Genomic DNA, 28,000 nt, shown 5'->3' with positions numbered 1-28,000 from the left:
ATATCGTTAACTAACAGTTAACAGAAAATAAATAAGGTACATTAGCTGTTTGTTAACAGTTAATAAACCAAAAAAAAGGTCCTTAAAATAAAACGTGACTTTAAAAAAACATGGCAAAGCTTGGTAAACTCTGACAGAATGACACCAAATCTTATTGACTTCCATACAGAGTAGAAATAGATGACTCAGAGTTCTGACCCATGAATGCATGGCTGTCTTGTGATCCTACTGGAGTCAGGAATGTGACTGAATAGACTATAGGCAGACAGCTAGTGACTGTTGAAAGACTCCTGTTTTATATTCCACTTCCTATCTGTGGTTGGCATTCCAGTGATTGAAGTTGTGTGTTTTTAATGTTAGGCATTTGGACTTCGGTTCCAGTTTCGCAGACTTGTTGTTTAATTTCCTTTTCAAAGTCAAGTTCAATTCATGGGAATGCACGCTGTAGATATTCTTGTTTTGGCTCTTTTCTCTGTAGGACTGCCTCCTCCCCCCCTCCCCCTCCGCTGTGAACACAAACCACGCAACGGCCCACCAGAGCATGTGGCATCATCGTATGCTCCAGGGACAGCTCTCTCGGGTTTTCAAGACAGCCACAACATAAAATGCAAATTTCAATTACATAAGCAAACCTCACCTTTCACACTGAATTAATCCTCATGCCGAACTGCAGACAGACAGAAGCAGGATTGTTGCTCGTTCACATTTACTACTGGGAACCACCTGGGGGTTAGGGTTTTGTTTTGGGGTTGGGGGTTAGGGTTTCCAATGCAATGGAGTTGGGGTTGGAGATTGGGGGTCTGGATTTGTGTTACGGTTGTTGGGGTTAGGGGTGGGGGTTGGGGGGGTTTGGGTTAGGGTTGTTGAAGTTGGGGTTGGAGTTTGGGGTTTGGGGGTTGGGGTTAGGGTTAGGGTTTACAATGCAATGGCTCTATATTACACTGTGAGGGGGCAATGGTAGCACCAGTGTATCAAGAATGGGACGAGGCTGCCATTGGTAGAACAGAACTGCTTCCTGAACTGTAGGTCACAGGGTCTTTCTGCTATTAAAAAAAGAAACAAAAAAAATGTAGGGAATGTAAACTAAGCGGACTGTCAACAAGCTCTTCCTGACAGAGTGTACAAAAAAAACGTGGTTAGAAAAATGACTGTAGGAATTTATCGTCAATGTGAGCCGCTGCAAAAGAAAATATCGAGCCACCCGGTGCAGTTGCAACACACAACGGTTCCCACGCTGCCACCTTGTGGTGAGATGCAGTTCTGCACCTTGACACTGAAACACTGCAACGGTGTAAATCTTTCCGATAGGAGGCTGGAAGATTTAAAAAAAAAAAAAAACTGTTCCTTTGTGTGTTTGCAACCAAGCTACTGCTTCACATTTGCGGCTGAACAATGGGTGATGAAGTAGCTGCCCTTTCAGCCTTGTTACTTACAAAGCTGCATTTAGGGTTTCTAGCGTGAACACAGTGCAGACAAAAAGGACATGCCATGGTAATGAATGGCCAATTGCAATCTACAAGGGGGCTAATGGGGTCTATAAATTACTATTTGTTTTCTAGTTTGTTAATGTTTGATTTATTAATTGGGCTACATAACTCCAAGGCTGTTTTATGTTGTTTATTTGCAGCCATATTCACTATGGTGACAGAACTGACTCAGAGTTCTGGCCCATGAATTAATGGCTATGTCTTGTCATGCTGCTGGAACCAGGAATGGATCTGGGTTCTGTTGCTCTTCCAATATCGAGTTATTGTCATTTCCTCGAAACCGGGGATTCGATCTTGCCTGGAGAACACTAACACCCGGGCGCTGAACAGCTTCCAAATCATGCGACAGTGTGACCTTTGAACTCTGCCAGCCGTGCCAGTCTCTGCCAGCATCAAAGCAAAGTAGTGCCATAATTCAGTATCGGAGAAGCTGAAGCCATAAACACTGAGAATGAACACCATCGCGTGAGAAATGTAAAAAGAGATTCAAATGGAAGCATTTGGATCTACAAACTGTTCTGGCTCTGTATATGCTTTTGTTTTTTAAGTGATTTCTGCAGTTCTGGTTCTTGCATTTTGTAACGCATGAGGTTGCTTGGGTAAGATAAGGTTCTGTCTCTCAGCACACTGCAGCTCTGAGGCTCTGTATGTGCGTTTGTTATCTGAACAGCCTGCATCTCGTTCTCCTACTGTCAGGCAGGGATCGAGGGATCGATAGCTGGTCCTGAAAACATTCATTTTTCCCGTGCAAGCCCTGATGAAGCTCAGCAAGCACCGAACACAAGGGAAAAAAATTTACATTAAAACGCAGGAGCTGCCTGAGTCAGGCACCGGCTGTCAGTCTAGATACCGATGAAGATACTAAAGATAGGAGGGCTGTTTGTTTAGGAGCGACCTGCTTTCTTAAGGGATTGCCAGGTTTCTCGTGGTATCTCTGAGAGGTGGGAATGCTGCATCATTCTGCAGGGGCGTGATATTTATAGAATATTGCTCAAGCCTGCCCTGGACTGGAGGGAGCACCCTTTCTCAAGGGGATGAGGGAGCAGATCAGTCTCCATGGCTCAAGTCTGCCCTGGACTGGAGGGAGCACCCTTTCTCAAGGGGATGAGGGAGCAGATCAGTCTCCATGGCTCAAGTCTGCCCTGGACTGGAGGGAGCACCCTTTCTCAAGGGGATGAGGGAGCAGATCAGTCTCCATGGCTCAAGTCTGCCCTGGACTGGAGGGAGCACCCTTTCTCAAGGGGATGAGGGAGCAGATCAGTCTCCATGGCTCAAGTCTGCCCTGGACTGGAGGGAGCACCCTTTCTCAAGGGGATGAGGGAGCAGATCAGTCTCCATGGCTCAAGTCTGTCTGGACTGGAGGGAGCACCCTTTCTGAGAGAGCAATTTAAATTTAGAAATGAAATCAAACCAAAACACGTTTAGGGGTTGCGATATAAATTTTATTTGGTCTTTATGGGTTTTTTTTGTTCATTTCCACAGGTTAAAACCCATTCAAACATTTTAAAAGTTGTTTTTTTTGTTGTTTTTTTGTTTTTCTTCCAGGCCCAGCCCAGTTTAACTATTCACATGATAACACAGCTTCTCAGAAAGCCTGAAGGAACATTTTAAGAAGGGGAAGGAAACGTGAACGATTGGTTTTAGTGATAAAGAACAGGTTCCGAGAAGCTGCAATACATAATCTTTTAATACACTATACAGAAATAATAAAACTAGGAATGATTCACACATAAGGCAGGTAGACACACCCAATATTCCTTGGAGAGGAAACTGCTTCCCCGTCAGCCGGAATGGCGCTAGTAGTTCTGTAGCTTAGCCTAGCGTGCTGGCCACAATAGAACCTCAATCTTGGACCCTTTGAGTATGGCTGCCTGTATTGGGAATGTGTTTATGGACAGTGTGAAAGGAAGACCATGAATTTAACTGCAATCTCCTCCTGCAGTTTAATACAGTCATAATCTGCATCATACTGCTCCAATATACTTGCATTCAGTCATAAACTTTACAAATACCACCCGCCCTCAGAAGCCACCCATCACTGTTATAGCAATGACTTTGTGTATTTGTATAGAAGACTAGGCGTTTAACTGTATATGGGAAAGACTGTGAAGGAATATCCAAAAGGAAAATCAAACAGGCTTGCACTGCACGCTTTGTAAACGCTACAGATCACACCCCTAACTGGACCGCAGGTTTTGGAAATGGGCAAAGTTTCAAAACGTTCATCGCTTGGTAAACTGTAAACTGTTAATGCCCCAAGATAGGACACACGTCTGTCTGCCCGACCTATTTCAGCACCATGGACAGACAGACAGGAGAGCCTCTTTCTGTCGGCTGTGACTGTTGGAGTTTTATGAAACACTCCCTGACTTCAAGAGCATTCTCAATACTTAGTGCAGATTTTTGTTTGTTTAAAAATAGCATTTCTACCTCTTACTAGCACAAAACTAAAGGTCATGCAGACAAGCGTCTCATCTAGCGTTTTCTTCAGTGTACTGACTCTTATTAGAACTAGCTACGTGAGCATTGCATTGTGACATCATGCCGCTTTGCAGGGTGACATCATGCCGCATTGCAGTGTGACATCATGCCGCATTGCAGTGTGACATCATGCCTCTTCACATCCCTGCAGAAAGACATTCTCAACCACCCAGCAGTGGCTAACAGACAGCATGTGACACTTGCATTGTGTTAGTGCAGCAAAACTGCCCTAGTAGTTAAATACATTTGCGACGCTGTGTGGTCACTGAGTGAGAAGTGAGAATGCTGAGAAACTCAAAAAGGATGTTCGCTGACACCAAGGAAAGAGAGAAATCCCTGCCTTACATGAACATCCTCGCCAATACTTGGACTTGCAGCAGCCCAGCGCTGCAGCCACAGAGACAAGAAACTGAATGGGTGCAGTTTTGGGCAGCGTACAACCTTTCAACCAGGCTCTTTAAAACACAGACAAAACATGAGCAACTGCCCCAACAACGCTAACAAACGGCCCATGGATTTCTCTCGTCGTTATTCCCCTTCTAGTTAAAACCTGCGGCAGTCTGGCGTCTGAGAACTCCAGGGAGCTCTCCGGGATCGATGCTCTTTGGTTGTCTCTGACCCGCCTCCTCCCAAGTCTATGAGTGGCCAATCGGCTGGGGCTGGCGGAGCTATCCTCCAGGCAGCCAGTGAGGGGCTCCCGTTGGTGGAGGCAGGGGCGGACTTGGAGGAGGGCGGGAAGGGGGTGCAGAAGGGGTCAAAGTCACTTGGCCTGGCAAAGGGGTCGTGCCCGGGGGGCGTGGGGAAGAGGTCGCTGTTTGTGAAGGGGTTGGTAGGAGAGGGCTGGTAGCCCAGGGCAAGGTAGAATGGTTCTGGTTCCGGTTCTGGCGGGCTCTGCGTGGGTTTGAACCCCGCTGATATGAAGCTCCAGGGGTCGATCCGAGGCCGGGTAGCGGAGGGTCTGGGTCGGGGGACGACGTTGACCTCCACGCGACGGGATTTGGGGCTCCAGAGGCGAGGGTCCGGCAGGAAGAGGGCTGCTGGATCCCCTTGATCAGCATTGCGCTCTGGGGTGCTGGGAGATGGGAGAGAGCTCTCCACAGCTATAGACAGAGAGAGAGAGGAGTTATAACAACCACTCAAAGGTACTCTTGGCTTCTGCCCAGTTTGAAATGCCATCTCACCGCATCAACCCACTTATCGACCCGCAATAGACCTCCGTTCAAGCTGATCCTGAGCAATGAGCTACCACGATACTGAGCTCTAGAGAGGAGGCCCCCTGACTATTTCACTGGACCAATGCAGCACTTCCCATGGGGTTGGATTTGGTAAAGTTTCCTTACCTTTCTGTGCCGACAACAAATCCTCGCTGGGCTTCCTCCTCCGAACCACTGGGGACCCCTGACCCCACTGGACACGCCTCTCTGCCTCCCCATTGGCCTCCTGCCCTGGCCCCTCCCCTTCCGGAGTCCACAGGAAGTCCCGATGAGGGTGGAGGTGTTTGTGTCTCTCCCTGGGGTTGGGGGGTGGCGGGGAGAGAGGAGGGGGTTTGCCCACCTCCATGGGTGCTTCGGTCAAGTCTATCAATTCTTCTATGACGGGAGATGCAGGGGGGTCCGATTTCTTGCAGAAGACAATTAAGTCCTGTTGGGTTGGTTCCTCTGTGGTCTTTTCCTCGCTCCCCGGTGGAGTCTCTCTCTGTCCCTTCGGGGAGGGTTTGGGGGTCCTCGGAGGGCATTTCGGGGAGGTGGTGACCTCCCGGCCCAGGGCAATGGAGGCCAGCAGAGCCCCGCCCCCCAGCAGGGCTCTGTGGGTGCTCCTGAGCGCCCCGCTCCGCCGGTCCTGTCGCTGGGACCCCGCGGGGTGCGGGAGGCTGAAGGCGGAGGCTTCACACCCGTCCCTCACCACCTCCGGGGTTTCAGGTAGCTTTGTCGACCCCACGTAGCCTGAAAGACGGGAGGGGAATGCAAACATTAACCCATTATTGGCTTGGTGGTCCAGTGGTTAAAAAATAAAAAAGGGCTCGATACCAGGAGGTTCAAATCCTGGCTCAGCCACTGACTCCCTGTGCGTGACCCTGAGCAAGCGACTCAAGCATCAGGAAGACCAGGATCCAACCCATCAATGCACCTCATCACAAAAATAAGAAAGTTACCTACCGTTTGGGATGGGGAACGTGAGCAGCCCCGTCTCCTCACTCTCTGCTCCAAGACGCAACGAGTGCTCCTCCAGAAGCCTGTTCCTGGGGAGGAAACAGAAGGGGACACGGGTTCAACTGTACTGAAAGAAACTACTTCCCTGCTGCTGTTTATGATATGACAAGTGGACTTTCCGTTCACTTTCACTGGGATTCGAAATGCTGGTTCCATGAACGTCACCAAGGCTCCCATTGACAGCACGGCACAACCTGCCACTGAATGACTCCACTGACCCGGAACATACTGTAACTGACAGGCTGACACTGTTATAGGAATTCACCCTTTCATTCCTCCGAGGGTGTTTGCATCACCATCGTCCTCCGAAACGTGCTCCTGCCAGTCATTTTTCACATTGCAGATCCACAGTGAAGCCGCCAGACCTACAGTGCTGGAGAACAGATCTGAATGGCTCCCACTGCAGAACCGCAGGCACCCTATCAGCCACAGGGGGGCGCTGGTGCACACTGAACCGTGGATTCCCCTAAGCCCTCACTGGCCAATTGCTCGGGCAATTATGCGCCGCCCCCCTAAAAGCTGGATTCGATCTCCAGGCTATAGGGCACCTCCTGCTCTCCATGCGAAGCACCTTTACTGGACGCGCCACTCAGAAGCCCCCAATTTGACACAGTTTTGGGTATTTATATCTCACTGTTTAAAACCTAGCACTGTGTGAAACCTGGGAGTTCTTCATGGTGCAGAAGACACCATTGCAGTTGCTCACCTGCTGTCCTGCAGGCTGCGGCCTCTCGTTTTGGGGCTCTGGGGACCCCAGGAGGGGCCCCCGTTGCGGTACTTGTCAGGGAGGTGGTCCAGGTTCCAGCCTGAGCTGATCCCCCAGGTCTTGCTGTTTTCACTGGGGATCACTGCGAAGAGAGAGAGGAGGGTCAGACACCCCACAGCGAGACACACAGACAGGGGCGATGGGTCTGTTCCTCTGCTTGGGTTTTTAAAGTCAGAAATGGAGAAAAAACATCTGACAAGTTTTGTTTGTGGACACGATGCTTACACTGTTGAAATATGCAAACCTGCCTTTCAGCTAAACAGCTATCAAGAGTAAGTATCACATTCCCTTAGCAATCTTTTGATTGTGCTGCCATCTGCTGGTTTTCAACTGCAACACAAAATACTACTTTTGCGATTTTGTAGTATGATTGCATGATGTTAAATAAAAGATCTAAATGAATGTTCATATAGTTTTTAAAAAAATATGTCTCAATCCTAAAATTCTAGGTGACGCAAAACGTTTGTCCACAGCTGTATAACTCAAGCTGGGCGATGCCCAGGTCTCTTACGCTGGATGGCGCGGAGTCTGGGTACGAAGGAGGGGGAGCCCGGCGCGAGGTCCAGGAAGTTCTTCCTCTTGTCCAGTCCAGGAGAAGCCTGCACTGTGATCTTGTGTTTAAAATCTGATAAATCGCAAGAGAAAAAAGAAGCATAAAGAAAACTTCCATGAAATTGATAGGCACACCAAAAAAAAAAAAAAACCCACAGACCTTATACAGGAAAATACAGGACTTTACAGCTTACTGTCAACATGGCTTAAAACACAAGTCACAAAATGATCCAATAGTGAGGTTTCGATGGAGCACTGCAGTCTAAATATTTAAACAAAGACAAAATACTTATGACAGAGACCGCAGTCAAATGCAGATGTGTTATTTCTGGATGCCTAGTAATCGTTTGGCATTATTTCCTTGTTGTATAGTTTATTTTATTGAGCACGGTCAACTTGATTCTCTCTTTGTAACAAACAGTGCTGGCAGTATTGAGGTGCACAGAATTAATAAATTAGTCTCAAATCGACTATTTCAATTTGAAAACAGCAACACAGAAAACGTTCTTCTTAAATCTTAACTGTGCTTTAAGTTCAACTGGACCATCCCTTTTGTTGTCCGTTGTGCGTCTTTGTACTTGGAATTCTTCCCCAGCGTCTCCAGTCAGGGAGTAAATGACAGAGCGGTATCCTGGCTGTTATTTCGAGCTGTGTGTGACCCGACAGCGGCCACAGAGGAAGCAGGGAGGGAGCGGCTGGCTCCTGTACACTGTCATTAACTCAGACTTCCGAGCTCAGGAGAGAGATCCCAGCTCCAGCCCTGCACTGCACTGCACAGCACAGCTCAGCTCCAGCCCTGCACAGCACAGCCCTGCACAGCACAGGATTCACTGAGCTCCAGTCTTGCGGAAGCCTTTCTTAAATCCACTCAGATTCTTGTAGGTGTAGAGGTTACCCCTAGAAAAGTTTGTTGCGCAGATATTTAGCTTCCAAAGTTATGCTGTGCATTTACAATAGTTTACCCTGGTTTGCTATGTTTGTTAATATTCTTTACCAGACCTCTCTGTGCTTTACAATGCTTGCCTATGCTTTACCAGACCTCTCTGTGCTTTACAATGCTTCCCTATGCTTTACCAGACCTCTCTGTGCTTTACAATGCTTCCCTATGCTTTACCAGACCTCTCTGTGCTTTACAATGCTTCCCTGTGCTTTACCAGACCTCTCTGTGCTTTACAATGCTTGCCTATGCTTTACCAGACCTCTCTGTGCTTTACAATGCTTGCCTATGCTTTACCAGACCTCTCTGTGCTTTACAATGCTTCCCTGTGCTTTACCAGACCTCTCTGTGCTTTACAATGCTTCCCTGTGCTTTACAAGACCTCTCTGTGCTTTACAATGCTTGCCTATGCTTTACCAGACCTCTCTGTGCTTTGCAATGCTTCCCTGTGCTTTACCAGACCTCTCTGTGCTTTACAATGCTTCCCTGTGCTTTACCAGACCTCTCTGTGCTTTACAATGCTTCCCTGTGCTTTACCAGACCTCTCTGTGCTTTACAATGCTTCCCTGTGCTTTACAAGACCTCTCTGTGCTTTAAAATGCTTCCCTATGCTTTACCACACCTCTCTGTGCTTAACAGTGCTTGCCTATGCTTTACCAGACCTCTCTGTGCTTGACAGTGCTTGCCTATGCTTTACCACACCTCTCTGTGCTTGCCAGTGCTTGCCTATGCTTTACCCTGCTTTCACTATGCTTTTATTATGGGAAACTTACTATTAGGGTTATAGTTACACTGTGGTTTATTCAAGCTTCTGGATAACTCTATTGTGATCACATGGGCGTGCTAAAGCTACCAGGATGTTACCGAAACCGAGAATCACGCACAAATGTAAAAAAAAAGTAAATAAATTATTTAAGCTAAGTGACACTTCACAGCCGTAGGAATGTGCTCTCGAAGAACGGCAGGGACGAAGCTGCAGACGCTTTATTTAAATGATCAGGAGACGGGAGTGTTAAACACACTGTTAATTCCTCTTAGCTGTGTGAAGAATTCCTATTAATAGACCTACAGATTTACCAGGGGGCTGATCGTTTAAACTTTGAGCTCCTGGCTGTGAGTCCCAGTACTGGATGCAGGGCTGATGTGACTTCCAAGCCCTGTGAAGGGGAAGTCTCTGCAGGGTAACGGATCATGTTCGCTCCTGTTTCACATCCTTTTATCATGGACACGGTGTAAGAACTGTCAGATCTTTGGTAGATCTCCCTTTGCTAGGTCAAACGGTTTTGCAAGCATGACTGATTCCCTTTCGCTCGCCTGCTCTATAGTAAACGATGCAGTCTGTACAACAGAAAGAGACATGCCTTGAATCTAATATCAACCGAGACCAGTGGAGAGGAGGTGGGCGGGAGAGGGGGGGGCGTTTGCTTACTCGACTTGGTTTTTTATGAGTGTTTGCATTCACAGCGAATAGAAGAGAGCTGCTTTTTCTGGGAAACCATCTGTGCGCATGCCCTGTTGTGTTTCTATCAGTAAGGACCGATTTATTGATTTATATTTTCTTTCTACACGACTGGAGAGCGGCTTTTGTCCGACACATCCTGAAATTAATTATTATTATTATTAAATAATGTTATTTACATTTTGAATAGTGAGCAGATAGGTTTTTCGATTCTTTGAGTAGTATTGTTCCTTAGGATAACGAAATACTGAGCCCAAGTCGTGTGACTTCATAAACGCCAGGTGCTCAGTGTTTGGTATTTGAGTTAAACCTGCCAAAATTAATTCAGAATCTGTATAAATAGCCATTCGAAAAGACATGATTTTCAATTCACGCAAGAACAGCAAAAGCTATGAATAATTGACGCCTGGTTGCTATCGGCATGACTGAAGGCGGCCTGTCTGTGAGAGAAGTTGCCCGGAGAATGAGACGATCTGCTTCAACTATCAGCAGACTAGTCCAGAGTAACCGGCTCTGTGAGGGGCAGGCCACGTCCTGGAAGGACGAGGGTCACCACACCGGCCCAGGACCGTCACACCTGACTGATCCATCTGCGTCATCGCGTAAAGACAACCGTGACCCGCTAACCATCGCCAGCTGTATTACATGTGTGTAAACACACCAGCTGAGCGGCTAGTGAGCAATCCAGCCTCACTTGAATAAACTGCTAAAAACTGAAAGATGGTAACCGACTCTGTGTGACCCCGAGCAAGTCACTGAACCTCCTTGTGCTCCGTCCTTCGGGCGAGACGCAAAACAAAACAAGGTCCTATTGGAAGAGACTCTGCAGCAGCAGCAGTTGTTGATGAAGCAGAGTTCACCCCTAGTCTAAGTCGCTTTGGATAAGAGTATCTGCTAAATGACCAATTATTAATAATAATAATAATAATAATAATAATAATAATAATAATAATAATAATAATAGCGCAGATGTGGCTCCACTGTTGGCTTCCTACCCAGCGGCGAGCTGATCTTCTCCCCGTTCTTGCTCTTCAGTTTGTGCTTCTTGAAGGTGCCCTTGCGTTTCTTCACGTTGGGCTTCTCCTGGTTCATCTGCAGGATGAGGAGGCTTAGCTCCCTCTCGAACACGTCCAGCTCCCACTGCGCCAGCTCCTGCTCCCTCTGCCTCAGGAACTCCTCGTGGGACTTCTGCTCCAGGGCTGCCTGCTTCAGCTCCTCCTCGCGACACAGCAGCTCCTGGAGACGGAGGGAGAGGAGGCGTTACCACCCCCAGCATGACGGCGGATCTTGCGCTTTACAATGTTAAGAATGCATGACCGATTCCCCCTTCGCTAACCCTGCTTGGGGTCCCTATAAAAGGGTTACTCAGCTCTGGCCCTTGAGGTCCAATCCAGCCAAGTCCAGTCCAGGTTTTTACTCCAAGCTGGTTCTAAAAGAGTTAACTGAACCCGCTGAGAGGCAATGAACTCATTCAGGAGCTGCCTGGAATGAAGACCAGGACTGGATCTCAAGGGCCAGGGTTGAGTACCTCTGGGATCAGCGTACCTTCTCCTTGGCCCGCAGATCGTCGAACATGCTCTGGATCTCCAGCTTCCAGTCGTCCTGCAGGGAGTGGAAGGAGTCCTGGGGCATCTCCTCCTTCACCTGCTCCTCCAGCGCTATCAGCTGGGCCAGGATAGAGGCGAAGCTGGGCCGCTGGTGAGGGTCCTGGTCCCAGCACTCTGTCAGACACAGAGAACAGAGTCAGTGACACACACACATACACACTCGCACCAGCCCTGTGGGGTTCAGAACTCTCCTCAACGAAGTCTATTATTAATATTGAAACGATCAGGAGCCAGGAGTTTGAGCAGGGTTAGAAACTCACACTAGCCCTGCTGCTGCTGCTGCACCCAGTCCTGGGGTTCAGAGCTCCCCTCAATGAAGTCTAGTAGTATTATTATTATTATTATTAATATTGAAACGATCAGGAGCCAGGAATTTGAGCAGGGTTAGAAACTCACACTAGCCCTGCTGCTGCTGCTCCCAGTCCTGGGGCTCAGACTTTGTTTAGGTATGTTATTTGAAATCACCAGGTACCAGAAGTTTGAACAATCAAGTCCCTCATACAAGTAGCCAATCTGCACCATTGCATGCACCATGATGCATATCACATTGTGACCCAGCGCCTCCTCACGACCCACCTGTACAGACTGCTAGACCTCTTGCTCTACCCCTCTTACTCTGCGCTGGACTTGCCTGACATCAGCACCACGTTACTGGATCCTCAGCTGATGCACTATCCCTGCACTACTAACATCTCACAGTAAATATAACTTGTTGTAATCCCAACGTGTTGCCTCCTAGTTCATATTATATTTCAGTAGCATTATTTGCAATTACTGTAAACTACACTGTATTTAAATACCAAGCTTGCATTGTAACTCTGAACTCTCCTGTAACACCTGGAAGTCACCTTGGATAAAGGTGTCTGTCAAATAAACACATAATAATATTGTCATCTCATATCGTCACAGCTCTACTCTCACCTGCCATAAGTTGTGCAAAGGGCTCCGGACAGGTGGAGGGGATGGGAAGTGTCAGTTTGTTGACCGCGACTCCGTAGGCTACAGCCAGGCCATCGATCCCCCGGTAAGGCACCTCGCCGGTCAGCAGCTCCCACAGCAGCACCCCATAACTGGAAAAGAGAGCAAGAGCAGGGAGGGAAATAAGACTCCTGTTGCATAGCAGCTGCTCCCATTCCAGGTTTTACTGCAAAATTGATTAGCCACAGTGTGTTTCTAGGTAACAAGCTCAGGTGTATCTTATTAATTGTAAAACCAGGATCATGCTGCTCTGCAATGGGAGTCTTATCCCTGAAGAAACACAGTCAGTATAGCTTCAGATCTGAGCTGACTATTCCACGACAGGTTTTGATGACTCTTGCAAAAGCATTGCAAAGAGTAACAAAGCAGAGTGAAATATAGTGAAGCATTGGAAAGGCATGGTAAAGCATATACAAAAAAACAACAACAAAAAAGATAAGATAAACGAGAAGCATAACCATGGGAAAAACTGCACAGTCACTCTGCAAATTCTATATTGTACACACTATATATTTATATTTGCAACCTGGAATTTTGGCATGGGTTCAGCAGCATGCTTCAGATTGATAAAGAGAGAAAGAAAGAAAGAAAGAAAGATAGGCACAGATAGATAGAGATAGAGATACAGATAGATAGACAGAGCTAGGAACCTCAGCTAAACAGCAGGTGTTGAGATTCTATACCTTATTACTCATTGTACAAGGGAGCCCAGCTGGACAGAGGCTCGCTGGTCCAGTAGTTAAAGAAAAGAGTTTGATGCCAGGAGGTTCAAATCCCAGCTCAGCCACTGACTCACTGTCTGTGTGTGTGTGTCCCTGAGCAAGTCACTGAACCAACTTGTGCTCCGTCCTTCAGATGAGATGCAAAACAAACGAGGTCCTATTGGAAGAGACTCTGCAGCAGCAGCAGCGGTTCTTGATGAAGCACAGTTCACCCCCCCCCCTAGTCTCCAAATCGCTTTGGATAAAAGCAACTGCTAAATGACTCATTAATGCATGTGATGATATTGTGTAGCTCTATATTTTAATTGGGAATTGAGCTTAATGAAGACTAATATTAGAAAGCCATTCTGTGCGTTTCCAAAACACTTAACTTGTATTTGTTGATGCAAAGAAACAGATCTAATCTCCTATCTCCCAGATCACAAGAAAATGTCACCCTCTCCAAATTTCAAAAGGGTGGCTTAATGTATTATACAGGAAAGAGACTGTCCTGCAACCAGGAATTTGAAAAGACTGGCATTAAGGGTTAATGGACAACAGCGACATCTAGTGGCCCAAACGGACAGAACACTAATAATAGAAGGACAAAGATACAAGAAACCTGATATGTCTTGAATAAAATATATTAAAAAAAAAAAACATGACATTCTGTGAACTCTTAAATGTACAAACATTCAAAATATAGGGTATTAAGCGCCTTACTTAAATCACTGAAAATTAAATAATAATTTATCATTTAAGAAATGGATTAAAATCGAACTAATTCATTAGAATGATAATTATGGAACTTAAATTATTTTGATACTGCATTATGTGAAACGACCTCAGGGAATTATTAAAGTAAAAATTAATAAACTTAGGAAAAGTTATTTCGCAAAAGGAGTATTTTTAACTGAACGCATATTCTGCGATTCACGACTCTTTGTTCAAATGAAGAGGGGGAGGTATTTGTTTGATGAAGTTAGATGTCATCTGCTTACAGCCAATCAAATGACCCGATTGAGGATTCACCAATGGGATGACGAGCAGAATCGCCCAACTGAATGACAGTGGTCTAAGAAGCACACCTATTCTCAAGTGTTATAAAAAAAAAGTAAAAACCATCTCATATGATCTTCCAAGCAACGTACCTGCCCGTCTGAAAGACTGCCTGCCTGCCTGCCTGCCTGGTAACTATTAAATACAAACTCTACTTCCCATATTACTTCAGCGGGCGCACAGACCAAGCATACGATTCCTCAGCTACATAATGTTTGTAATATTCTGGATTCAAAGGTTATACAAAAGCATTGCTGACCGTTTATATAAACGAATTGGTTGAATTCAGATATGATATTCAGTACTGAATGTTAAAATGCATTTTCTTCTCACATTCAGCTAGCTTGACCGCTAGCATTTAGGAATACATGTTGTGCTATAAATAAATTGAGGTAGTTTCATTTTAAACCAGTGTCTGCGTTTGTTTAATTATTCACTGTACTAATTAATAATCCAGCCTAATATTGTATCAATGTTAAATTGATGGATCTGAACTCAATGCATATTAACAGAGTCCAGTGTGCGTAATCCTACTGCGATTATTTCCATGCGGGAGCAATAATTGGAATACAAGTAAACTAGAAGCTGGGGGATTAATTCCCTAGATAACTGAATTAGGTACATATCCGCTATGGGCCATGTGATCTGGATACACACTGACTAGCGCGGCGCTGCCAGGTGTTGTTCTGACCGCTCACCTCCACACGTCGCTGCCCTTCGAGAAGGTGGAGGACTTGATGACCTCGGGTGCCATCCAGGCGTAGGTGCCCGCCGTGCTCATCTTGGTGGTCTTGTGCCACTCCCGCGCCAGCCCGAAATCCGTGATCTTCAGGGTCTTCCCCTCCATGTCCTCGTTCTCAACGCGCTGGGCCAGCAGGACTGCGGGACAAGGGGGACATTTAGGACAGGTGAAAGGGGGTGGTAGACAACGAAGCCCCCCATTCACTGCATTTCAGATTTTAGTACCACTGACTATCCACCACTATCTACATGGCGTAATATACCAAGGGGTGCTGTAGTAGATCGACTTTAATAACGAACTTGATTGAAGGTACGTCTGAAACCCAGGACTGGGTGCAGGGCTAGAGCTTCAAGCCATGCATAAGTAAAAAAACAACCTCTAATCCTGATCTAGTGCCGTAAAACAGGCCTCTGGAGAGGAGGAATCTACTGCACTCTCTCCACACACCCCCCCCCCCTCTCCGCTAGCGAAGTAGGAGGACAAAGAGAGATGTTTAGAATTCCGGCCCTCAGGCTACAGCAGAGTGGAGAGAGATACTGCTCTGCCCTGGAGCGAGGAACACAGTGACAGAGAGAGAGAGAGAGAGAGGAAAAAAAAAGCTTTCTTTCCACACCTGATCCTCTACCGTTAACAGACCACCCAAAGCAATACAGATCCCGCATAGTTCTCATAGGGCAATGTCAAAATATACAATTGCTTTATTTTTTGCATTGCTTGCATTGTACTGCTCCGCGATTCCTTTTTCATGCATTGCTAAACGTTTCTAAAGATAAACTCATTAACTTTTGGCAAGATATTGTATTCGCTGTGAATCAGCCATTAGCTACATGCTTTTGAAACGGGTTAGTTTGGGCTTGGGTCACAGAAGGCTGTTTGTTACAAAGGTAAAAACTGGATTGTGAAGGATGGATTGTGAAGGGTAAAACTTTAACTGGGTTTCACCAAGATGAACGATTCTGACGTGAGGATACAGAGAAGTAGTAAGCGTATTACAGAGTCCCGTTGAAGCTTGAACACATACAGCAGCTGGGAAATGCTACCCGGGCTGTTTCTACCTCAAGCACCAACAACTGCCCCCGTTCCCCTGCTGGTCAGATCAGTGTACTGCGCTCTAGTGCTGCATGAACACATTATGCAGATCAAGCTCTGCACTGAAACCAGGATCTGTTATCATTAATAGCCTGGCAACTGCTATCCAATCATGCTGCTGAATCACTGGGATCCTTTAAGAGGCGACTTGACAAGGGTCAGAGGTCAGTCAGCTGCTAGGAGGTCTAGATGGGCAGAATGGCCTCCTCACGCTGGACAATTTTCTTATTTGCAAACTCTCTGCAAGGATGTTAATGAGGTTCGGTACAATATTTCACGTACTGTAGAGTTCCAGCTTGAGCGAGTGGGCTTGCACTGCATTTAGACAAGTTTCTCACAGTCTGAACTCACACGGCCGCGACGTAGACGTATCGCAACAGGCAACGAAGAGGAAATGGGAGAGACGCTAAAGCATGTGTGATTTTTATTCCACAGTGAAGTTTCTGTCAAACTAGCTGGGCAGGTTTTAAATGCAAGGAATCTGGAACACAGACCTTGAGAAATCTCTTCTAGCACAATGTTGTCAGCCCCCCCCCCCCCCCCCCTCCTAAAAAGTGTCCCTATCAGTGTACGGTTTGTGTGGGTACGGTTCTAGTCAAAGGTTTCGCATCATTAGAATGAACTGACTGTGCTTCAGACAGTCGAGCTAAACCTGCTAAATAATGTTGAGTTAACATATTGAATTACACACCGCTTTGAAGGGTTCCACTTACTTAAGGAAAAAATAAGTAACAAATTTAAAAATGTGACATTTTGAAATCTAACATGAAATACTGTTACTATTATGGCTTGGTAGACTTCTGCGATCTCATTTTAGGTGTGAAACGCCTTCAACGAAGAGGAAAGAATCAGATCATTTAGATTTTTGGTTCAGATAGTGTAAGGGGCACGGTGGCCTGCTTTTAACAGAGAACATTCCTAATTGCCACATCAGATTCACGGGACATCCTGAAATCTACAGCTGCAGCCAAACTAGGGCTGCAAAGATTAAATCGAAAAATTGATTTTTTGAGATCGATTCCATTCCTCGCTATGCACAGTCGTTTCAATAATTTTTGTAACACTTTATAACATTATTTCAGTTTATCAATGAAAACGCACAAGCTTTTACTTAACAGCAATGATATTAAAATGATTTATTTATCTGAACGATTATATTGTGTGCCCAATTGATCGATTGCTATTTTGAGGCTCAACTGACATCCCCAAGCCAAACGTCTTGTATCACTTTGAATTTTAGGATTGAGACATTAAACTAAACTATATGAACATAATTTTGAGCTTTTATTTCGTACAAAAAAAAAAAAAAAAAAAAATACAAAATGATATTGCAAAAGTCTTTTCATTAAAAAGAATGAAAACTACAAAGCGGTCTGTAATTCAACATGTTAGTGTAATATTATTTATCAGGTTTCTGAAGCAAAATTAGTTCACTCTACAGGGGGATGCAAAACTTTTGGCCAGAGCTGTATACTTAGATGTGCATGCCAGAGATTGGGGTTTGCTGACTTTACCCCACAGAAGAACCCTGTCATTGCAGAGAACAGGAACTGCAAGCTTTCATGGCGAATGACAGCAGGTGCACAACTTTCCCACTTTCATTGTGTGAAATCTGATCACTACAGGGTGGACTGTGGGGAAGGGGGGAGAGAGAGGAGGAGAGCAGAGAGGAAAGCTCCCAGATGCGTCTCCACTCGCTGTAGGCGATTGCAGCATTCCGACTCTCCATCGGAAAGAAGGGAAGCATTGTCCTGGGAATGCCAAGCCGGAGACGGAAGAATGGCTGGCAAAATCGGGGAGGGGGGGTGGTGGGGGGGGCAGTTTTAAAAAGCATACATTTTGGTGCAGTGTCATGCGATTCAAGAGCTAGGAAATTCTCCTTTACAGTTAATACATGACATATACTGCCTGGTAGGAGGGAGGCTAGCTTCAGTTGAATGTATGCATACTGCTATATATAAAACCAGACTTTGTTTGATACTTGTGAAGAAGGCCAGCATGGTGATTATACATGTTATAACTGCCTCTGGTTATGTTACAGGTATACTTGTCCCTGCTCTGCTTAAAGATCATTCCTGAGAAGCTATTCAGCCCATCAGGGTTTGTCATTTTTCTGGAACCTGGTTTGCCTTTGGGTTGCATCTAATCGTTTTTGTCTTTTTTTTCTAGCGATCCCTCGTTTTTAATTTGCAAATTAAAACCAGGTCCGCGTTCCAGTTTCAAATTGGGACTGGGTACCTGCCGCCAGTCCCATCTGCAACTGGATGAACCAAAAAGGTCAAAGGTCGACCAATTATAGGTAACAGAGTGGAGGCTGTGCTCGAACCGGCGACCCGGCTCAAAGAGAGCGGTCTAAACCACAGCGGAAAAACAACTCGCTTTGCACCCACGGTTTGAGAGCTTGTAGCCTCTGCTCATCTCGCAGACAAAGGACCGGAACAGAATGCATCCAAACAAATCGCTATTTGGTAGCCAGTCAAAGATCAGCATTTTGCACCCCTCTAGGGTCCTTTACACTGGACTACTGATCGCGTCCCCAGTCAGGCACTATTATAATCATTACCGCAAGTGTGCTGGGGCTGGTTTGAAACGCGCTTGCAGAGAAGGTCCTGTTCCCACCACACGCGCAATCATGTGACAAAAATAAACTGTGCTGCCTCGCTGGCGAACCGCTGTGGTGGGAACAAATCCAGGGGAGGTTGTTTGGATCAAGGTTCTGGCTCTGAAGGAGTTAGTTGTTCCCTATAAACGGACTCACACTTTGAGATCGGCAAATGACGTATATTCCAGGAACTCGCTACAGAAGTCACCTTCCGACGATCAGACGAGGGTCGCAGGTGTCGATCGGGGCGGATTCACCAATTCAGAAACAGCTGGGTTTGTGAGGATCGCTGCTTTCTCAGGCTCTGTGGAGAACAGCGATCCACGCAAACCCAAGCAGCTGTTTCTCAATTCACTCTGAATGGTGAATCAGCCCCCCCCCCCCCCCCCCCCCCCCCCCAAATGTGGGGTTTGTGTATCGCGGGAGTGACTAATTTATCAGCCCCTGGTTTCTATGGCTAGCTTCATGCTGATAATCGAATGACAGGTTTGTGCAGCTCCGTTACAGAGTGTTTAGCAGTGATGGATATTTCCTGACTGTGCTGAAAGTGTGCGAGCTCTGCCCGTCTCACTCTCAGAGGCCACGCTGAGGATCACATGCAGCAGCCACCATCACACTAACAGTTTGAACAAAAAGGACTCATAAATCAGGGCTATTATCCTGTCCAGCTTTGGCTCGGGCTCAGAGAAGGCCAGTCCGGTGCCCAGACAAAGGGTCTCTTCACTGGCTGACCGCAGCCCGCCGGCCCCAGGCTTCCTGACAGGGGTGGGAGGTACAGGCCTGGAGAGAGCTGCCGAGGATCATGGGAGCCAGTGACACCCAGCCAATCCCAGCACAGGAAGCAACATAATGTGGAGGGGCTTCGTTAGTTCATTTTTTTTATTGTCGTTTTACCTTTTAGTCGAGTTCAGGAGCTTTTCCTCTGTTCAAGAGAAGCCCCACGCACAACATATTGCCTGATAGCCGAAGGAAGTGCAACATGGGTACGGTTTATTGTGTTAGCTACCCTTGCTTTAATGCTCTGGAGTAAAACATAAGCCTATCAGAAACCAGGGTTGAAAATACGACTCCTATTGCACAGCAGTTTCACCCATTCCTGGTTTTATTACAAGCCCAATTGGTCACAGTGTGTGTGGGTAACAAGCTCGGGTGTGTCTTATTAAACTCACAGTGAAACCAGGAATGGATCAAACCGCTACGCAGCGGGAGTCTTATTTCTATTCACTTACCCAAATGCAAATCTGGATTTGTGAATCCAGGCCTAAGCCAGGAAATTTCAGCCTTACAAGTTTTACCTTAGAACTGAGCATTAGCTTGTCTTACACGCTAAAATACCTCAAAAACGTAAAGATCTGTCATCGCCATAGGATACCATACAATAACAACCTATGTGGGTATTTTTAAAAACAGCACGGGGCACTCTGCCTTTAAAAAGAGCGACAGGGACAAAATGCTAGGGATTCTCCACAGGGCTGTACAGCAATACCTGTACCGAGGCAACGCAGCACACCACCACAGATCACATTCTGTTTTGCAATCTCACTTGTATTGGGAAGCCATGCAGAGGCAGCATTTCCTCTTGAATTTCCCCTGCTCTCTGTGAATCAGCATTGTGCTCCAGGTTCACACAGGATACAGCATGGAGTCCATCTGGCAGCTAACAGCAGCCTGGCTCCTTATCAGGTTACTAATTAGGGGCTGCTTAGTTAGCTGTACACAGGAGGGGGGGGGGGGGGGGGCTACGTTGCAAAGTCTTAACCCGTTTTGTCAGAAAGCATTGATAGCGAAAAGCAGTTTGAGAGATTCTGAAATCCACAAACTGGAAACGTGTGTCGGTAACACACTGACCTCACTGCCAATTCAATATTAGAGCCTTCAAGAAGCCGAGGAACACGACGTTCAACAGAATTTGAAACGTCTACATCACAATTTGACGAAGGGTTTTCCCGATCAATGCAAAAAACGGGACACGCAGACGGATGGATGAACTGACAGGCAGACCCACATTACGTGCCTGGAGGGCGACGCGCTCAAAAACTTCTGCCAGTGTCAATATCAAGCGGCACGACCACGGGCATGCTCCTGCAACTCCCTGCCGTGCAGACAGGGTTAGGGTATGGGTGGGCTGCAAGGACACAGTGCCCGCCGTCTGCCAGTGCCATCTTCCCTTCTCGATTCCCGCTCTACACCGTGTAATAAAAGGTTTAAAATTACAGAAGACAAAGAAAGCACAGTTTAAAAAACATATATCTAATCTTTCAGAAAATTAGCTGGAAGAATGAGGTGCCCTGTCTCGTTTTTAAACGCGCTGTATGGGCCTATTGTGTGCTTTTCAGATTGTTTGCATTTCTGACTTTTGCTTGCGAGAGTCGGCCTGTTTGTTGACTTGCCGCGGCTTGCCCTCGGACTGCGATGTTTCCGAGTTTGATCATGTTTACATCCTCCCACCAGAAAAAAAAATAAAACTAAAAAATTGGCCTCAAAAATGAAAGGGGTCGGACAAATCACAACAATGAATGCCTCTCGGACAAACTCAAATGCCTTTGAAGGAACTGGAATCTGGAATTGATTGTAAACTGGAAACGGCGCTCACAAAACCCAGCTCCGAACTCCCCTCGTTCGGGTCTGTTACTGAAATCAACGCTGGCGTCAGGAGTTTGAACAACCAGACCCCCTGGAAAACCTGCTCTGAATGAACTGACCTCACTTCTCATCACAGCACGAACGCGTCTGGAGGGTTACCAGTAGGAGTTTGGGCAGAATAAGGGAGCAATAAACTCCTGGCTCCTGATCATTTCAATATTAATAATAATAATAATAATAATAATAATAATAATAATAATAATAATAATAATAAATAATAATAGACTTCGTTGAGGGGAGCTCTGAACCCCAGGACTGGGTGCAGCAGCAACAGCAGGGCTAGTGTGAGTTTCTAACCCTGCTCAAACTCCTGGCTCCTGATCATTTCAATATTAATAATAATAATAACTAGACTTCATTGAGGGGAGCTCTGAACCCCAGGACTGGGTGCAGCAGCAGCAGGGCTAGTGTGAGTTTCTAACCCTGCTCAAACTCCTGGCTCCTGATCATTGCAATATTAATAATAATACTAGACTTCATTGAGGGGAGCTCTGAACCCCAGGACTGGGTGCAGCAGCAGCAGGGCTAGTGTGAGTTTCTAACCCTGCTCAAACTCCTGGCTCCTGATCATTGCAATATTAATAATAATAATACTAGACTTCATTGAGGGGAGCTCTGAACCCCAGGACTGGGTGCAGCAGCAGCAGCAGGGCTAGTGTGAGTTTCTAACCCTGCTCAAACTCCTGGCTCCTGATCATTGCAATATTAATAATAATAATACTAGACTTCATTGAGGGGAGCTCTGAACCCCAGGACTGGGTGCAGCAGCAGCAGGGCTAGTGTGAGTTTCTAACCCTGCTCAAACTCCTGCCTCCTGATCATTGCAATATTAATAATAATAATACTAGACTTCTGAGGGGAGCTCTGAACCCCAGGACTGGGTGCAGCAGCAGCAGCAGGGCTAGTGTGAGTTTCTAACCCTGCTCAAACTCCTGCCTCCTGATCATTGCAATATTAATAATAATAATACTAGACTTCATTGAGGGGAGCTCTGAACCCCAGGACTGGGTGCAGCAGCAGCAGGGCTAGTGTGAGTTTCTAACCCTGCTCAAACTCCTGCCTCCTGATCATTGCAATATTAATAATAATAATAATAGACTTAATTGAAGGGAGTTCTAAACCCCAGCAGCGCTAGTGGGAGTGTCAAGCCATGTGAATGAAGCGTTGCTTTAGAGAAACGTTTCTTGATTTAAACTCCTAAAGTTGCACGACCCTCTCTAAAAATGAAATTCCGCACAGAAAGCTCTGGGTGACAGACGCCTCCAAGGTCCAAACACGAAAAATAATACTCCGGCAAAAACCCAAAAGGAACACAAAACAGGTTTCAGAACAGTAGGTGGGATACTAGCCTACAGAACCACCTTTTGCGCATTAGCAGAACGCCACCTGCATACCAAGGGCACGGTTTGCAAATCACTCACACGTTGACATCACTTACTGTTGTTAGATTTGAGGTCCCGGTGAATGACAGGCACGATCGCTTCGCTGTGGAGGTACTGCATCCCTCTGGCAAGCTGCACTGCCCAGTTGACCAGGATGTGGGGTGGGATGCGACGCCCGGCGAGCGCCCGGCTCAGCGGTCCCCCCGATGCGTATTCCATTATAAGACACAAGTTGGGCTGCTGTAAACAGACCCCCTTCAAAGCGATGATATTCGGGTGGGTGAACATGTTGAAAAGCCGGGCTTCCTGCCTCACGTTTTGAGCTGTCACGCTGATGTCTTCGTCCGGGTCCTGGCGGGCGGCTTTGACTGCGACGAACCCGCCCCGCCAGGTCCCGCGGTAGACCTTCCCGAACCCGCCGACCCCGATCACCTCTTCCAGGCTCAACTCCCGAAAGTCCACCTCCTCCGGTTCCAGCTCCGCGACACCCGCCGTGGTCTGGAGCTTGGTGTAGTCGCCCGGTTTCAAAGAGACGTAGTTGGAAGGGAAGATGCCCAGTTTGTTGTTGATTTTGCCCGCCCACCAGCCGTCGTCTCCCGAGATCTCCGAGTCCCGAGAAAGCACCTCCACCAGGTCTCCTTTGCGCAGGGTGAGCTCGTCTTTCCCGGCGGCTTCATAGTCAAAGAGAGCGGTCCAGACTGGGTTAGTGTAGGCGCCTTTCTCCTCCGGCTCCAGGCCTTTCCAACCGGACAGTGGGCCGCGGGTGAAAATGTTTTTTAGCGGCTCCATTCTGTTAGGATTTATTATTATTATGATCTATTTACTGTAATTCTTAACTTCCGTAGGTTTTAAAACCACCACGTTGCATTTGCAAATGTTGTTCGCCCTCTCGTCTTTCCCAGATCATTAGGAAATATTTACATATGTTTCGGATCCCACACACACAAAAAAAATATTAAATAAAAAAGATAATAATATATTTATATATATATATATATATATATATATATATATATATATATATATATATATATAATATATATATATACGTATCAGGTATATTTTGCTTAGTCCAAATAAAACAAAAGGATTACGAATCCATTTTAGTTGACAAGCACCAAAAACGGTTAAACCTAAGAATACAAATATTATTCAAGACAATTTGGATAGCTCCAAGGTAGCACAGAGTCCACTATAGATCACACCAACTATCTGTTCAAGCAGTCGCTCCTTTGTCAAATCTCACACTTAACACATAAATTAAAAAATATATATATAGCAATAATTTAACTGAATACAAAATAACACTTCTCAGTAGCTAGTCGTATTTTTATTTTATTTTATTATTATTGCGTTACAGTAGCCAAAATGCACATTGCTCCATAATAACAATGCCGGTGGCTGTGTTTCAGTTGTGTAACGCTGCTTGTCCTGCGAGTCCGATTTTTTTCTAGCAGCCCCACATTGATTTAAAACAGGAAGCGCCACGGGAGAGCGAAGAAAGAAGCAACAGAAATAGCAATTTCTCCAAAGAAACCCAGAAGGGGTCCACTGTGTCCCTCTTTGCCACTTCACTGCACAGCGGGCGGCAACATAAAACACCCTGAACTGTCTCTTGTGTCGTCGTCGCGAATCTTTGTGTCACTTTCCCCCGGATCCACGTCCATTTTTCGGGGGGTCTTTTTTTTTTTTTTTTTTTTTTTTTTTTTTTAAAGTCGTGAAGCTGGTGTTTTGTTAAAAAGTGATACAGCAAGTTTAAAAAAACAAAAACAAAAACAAAAACACAGTTTTCCTTCCTGACAAAAGCTAAACAGGAAACGCACGTAGTTTCTGAGCAAACTTAACCAAACGCCAAGTAAAAATGAAATCGTCCTCCTTTTTTAATTTTCTCCTGGTCCTCGTCCTGTCGCCGCTTCGTTTCCAGGCCACAGGAACTTAGTCTTTCGTTCCCAGCGTGTGTCTATTTATCTGTATGATTATTTTTTTCTTCTACACTTTCGTGGCTTTCTCTTCTTCCCCTCCTGTCTTTCGGGTCTGACTTGGTTGAGGGTGTGGTTTAATTTCAACTTTTTCGACTCCTCCCAGCTCAGGAAAATAATCAGAAGACCCAGAAAAAAAGACACTCAGTGGGTCTCTTTACATTTCTGTCGGCGTGTTAGTCCAGTTTCCATCACTTCTTGTCACTCCTAGACAAAAAAAAAAAAAAAAAACAACAGTCCGGAACTCTCCTATTTTTAAAATGCCATTGTTCTTCTAATGCTGTTATTTTGTGCTGCAATAACATTTTTTGAAACAATTGAAAAAACCGGGGGAGGGGGCGTGTGGAGAACATGTTTCGCAAGCCCGTTTGTTTGTTTGCGAATTGCAGTTTTTACCAACCACAGTGTGCGGTACCCGATTTGCCAGCATGCAAATATATTCAATACACAAGCGTATTGAATAACAATAAAGTTTTCACAACGGGTTATAAATACATTGCGACTGTTGAGATCAATGCAACACTGCGTACAGTAATTCCATAGAACCGCATTGCATCAGGTTTGATACTGTGAGTGTACGGTGCAAGGGGGGGGGGGGGGTCCTAACACCTGGTGCACAGCAAGCGAATCTATAATATGGTACCTTGCCTACGTGATACAAAAATATCAACATATCCCGTCCCTGATTGGTCCACTGCTCCTACAGTTCATTCACATATAAGACATGGTGACTGTGAATTCTCCTTTATTGTGTGTGTGTAGCTCAGTTAGCCAAATGCAGAAGGGCTACTGCACTTTGAAGATGGCACTAACCGAAACGTTTGTCTTCTTGACTTAAGACACTTTTTTTCTTTTCAAGAACAGCGGCTTGAAAAAACCTGGTTCCAGGAGACCTAGTTTGAGGAGGTTGCTGTGTCTGGTGTGTTGTATCCCCTGGTGTGCCGTGCAGTGGCCTGAAACCCAATCTCCTCAAACCCAGTTCCACCAAACCACAAAGCAGCAGCTTCGTGTTCCCTCAGCTCTATATTCTCATAGCATTTCAGTCGGCCGATCTCTCAGGTCACTTGTGGAGCACAAAGCCTTGCAAGGAAAGGCACACTTCCTCTGCCCGGCTACTGATAACATCCTCCAGGCTGTTGCGGATATGCGCTCTGCGGATAAGCGGAGGCTCCTCGGCCCCCGCCCCCAGACGCCCCCTCTCACTAAAGGACTTGTCCCTGACTCGCCGTTTTTTTTTTAAGGAAGGATGTGATTGTGTGTGTGTGTGTGTGTGTGTGTGTGTGTGTGTGTGTGTATTTCTTTGTTTGTTTGTTTGCGGCTCTTTAACGGGAAAGGGGAGGCTGTCTGCTTTAAAGATGCAATACATAAATGCCTGGACAGTGTCCTCTATTAGGTAAAACAAAAACTAGAGTTGCTATAAAGCCTTCCAAAGAAAACATGGTTTAACCATTACAAATAATGGCTGATACAGCTCGTTTCCTATAATTAGTTAAGGTGCTCCCTTAAATGGTATCGTGTACAGAGCATCACCTTACGCTGCAGTTGAAGTGCCCCGATCTGTGTTAGATACAGCTGAGGAGCTATAGGCTAATTAGTGGGTTTTGAACCTTAGCAGAGGTCAAAGGTTGTGGGTGATGAAATTGTTTTATACATTAGCGTTTCAGACAAGAAGATCTTTGAGCATTTTGCCCAAAATCAACTTTTCTTTTTTTTTTTTTAAAAGGCCATTCGTGCGCTATCTGCTGACATTGTCAGATCTTGTCGACGAGAGTTTTGAAAACTGTTCAATATTTTCACCAGATCTAGCCTTGTGGCCAAACTGTGAACTTTTTCATCAAAGGACCACCAGTCTGGTATTCTGCCCATAGACATCTACCTATTTCATAACTCTGCGACAAACCATTGGCGGAAATAATAATAATAATAATAATAATAATAATAATAATAATAATAATAATAATATAATAGGCTTCCCAAAATAATTATTTACCCAGAGAAACGTGTGCTTCTGTTGCTAGTCAGCTATACAGGGGCTTGTGGTCAACAGGGCTTAATCAATTCATCTGACGTTTAGGTGTGTTGTGGCTCTCTGACTTGAGATTTGAAGATGTCATCCAATTGGACTTATTGCATGTTCTGACACACACACACACACACACACACACACACACACACACACACACACACACACACACACACACCTTATGCTATCCACGGAGTACATTTCGGCTCAAACCTCCAGCTTGCTGTTCCTAGTAGCAGTGTTAAAGACAGCTTGCTTAGTTTTCCAGATTTATTTCATATTGACAGTTATGATATATATAGGAACAGCGAATTGACCCCATCATTGACCCCAGAACAGCATCCACCTGGCCCTGAAATATAGGGGTGTCCAGTCACAGACCTGGGGGGGGGGGGGGGGTCATTCCTCCACTCCAGGAGGTTTTGACAGGTAAAATGAGATCATTATCTACTTCAGGATCTGGGTGGAGGTGTATATTGGTTCAACTGTACAATTGTCATTGTGTGAGATTACCTTGACCATTCTTAGTTTAAAAATAAACAAACAAACAAACAAACAAATAAATAAATAAGTAAGACCCAAGTAACAGACTGTCCTTTGAGGGTGCAATTTTACAGACCTCCAGCTTTGTAAGGGTTAAGGCACGGGTAAAATAGTGCAGCTTTTTTAGCCAATCAGAATACGGATTGACTTTTTTTCCCACTAGCCATGTCGAGAAGGAGTGGGGGGGGGGGGGGGGGGGGGGGGTTCTCTCTGTCACAATCGACCAATCAAATTCGATTTAGTCCGGACTGACAGGCCCGTCAGCCAACGGGGAAGCAGAACCGCGTCAGCCCCAAATGAGGTCGCACATCCACTTTGGTCTAATTTTTTTTTCTCCGCCAATCAGAGGTGGAGGTCGCGTAACCGACGGCTCTTGCAGCCAACCGGAGAGCAGAATTGTATCCTCTTCCTCCTGCGCGGGCGTTTGCTGCCTGTGTGAAGGGGCGTATCCACAGGAGGAGTTAGGGGGAGGGAATGAGAGAGAAACAGGAATTTTAAGAGGAATTGAAACAATGTATTTAAAAATATCTACATAGTAACGAGAACTGTGGACTTGTACATATTTATTTTAAAACCACACCACTCCGGCCCGGACCGCGTCAGCCCCAAATGAGGTCGCACATCCACTTTGGTCTAATTTTTTTTCTCCGCCAATCAGAGGTGGCGGTCGCGTAACCGACGGCTCTTGCAGCCAACCGGAGAGCAGAATTGTATCCTCTTCCTCCTGCGCGGGCGTTTGCTGCCTGTGTGAAGGGGCGTA

The 28,000-nt window shown here is 46.0% G+C and overlaps 1 protein-coding gene across 1 annotated transcript; it reads right to left on the bottom strand.

Annotated features, from left to right (window-relative positions):
* Nucleotides 1-3,897: 3,897 nt before the first annotated feature.
* LOC121310071 (mitogen-activated protein kinase kinase kinase 11) lies at nucleotides 3,898-23,680 on the bottom strand. Its single transcript, XM_041243295.1, has 10 exons — nucleotides 22,752-23,680; nucleotides 14,936-15,116; nucleotides 12,421-12,569; nucleotides 11,438-11,613; nucleotides 10,888-11,128; nucleotides 7,456-7,569; nucleotides 6,885-7,026; nucleotides 6,125-6,207; nucleotides 5,309-5,911; nucleotides 3,898-5,068 (listed from the first exon to the last, which is right to left on the bottom strand). Exons 1-10 carry the CDS (start codon nucleotides 23,482-23,484, stop codon nucleotides 4,512-4,514), a joined length of 2,979 nt encoding a protein of 992 aa, XP_041099229.1. The 5' UTR covers nucleotides 23,485-23,680; the 3' UTR covers nucleotides 3,898-4,511.
* Nucleotides 23,681-28,000: the final 4,320 nt, after the last annotated feature.

Source organism: Polyodon spathula, unplaced genomic scaffold (genome assembly GCF_017654505.1).
Source record: "Polyodon spathula isolate WHYD16114869_AA unplaced genomic scaffold, ASM1765450v1 scaffolds_1709, whole genome shotgun sequence".
Lineage (NCBI taxonomy): Eukaryota > Metazoa > Chordata > Actinopteri > Acipenseriformes > Polyodontidae > Polyodon > Polyodon spathula.
This window is presented reverse-complemented; position numbering and strand designations above follow the sequence as displayed.

Coding starts and splice junctions, on each gene's coding strand:
- LOC121310071 (XM_041243295.1), bottom strand. CDS start 23,484: ATGGAGCCGCTAAAAAACATTTTCACCCGCGGCCCACTGTCCGGTTGG. Junction 15,117..22,751: donor GGACCTCAAATCTAACAACA/GTAAGTGATGTC, acceptor CTTGTCCCGCAG/TCCTGCTGGCCCAGCGCGTT. Junction 11,614..12,420: donor CTTTGCACAACTTATGGCAG/GTGAGAGTAGAG, acceptor TGTGTCTGACAG/AGTGCTGGGACCAGGACCCT.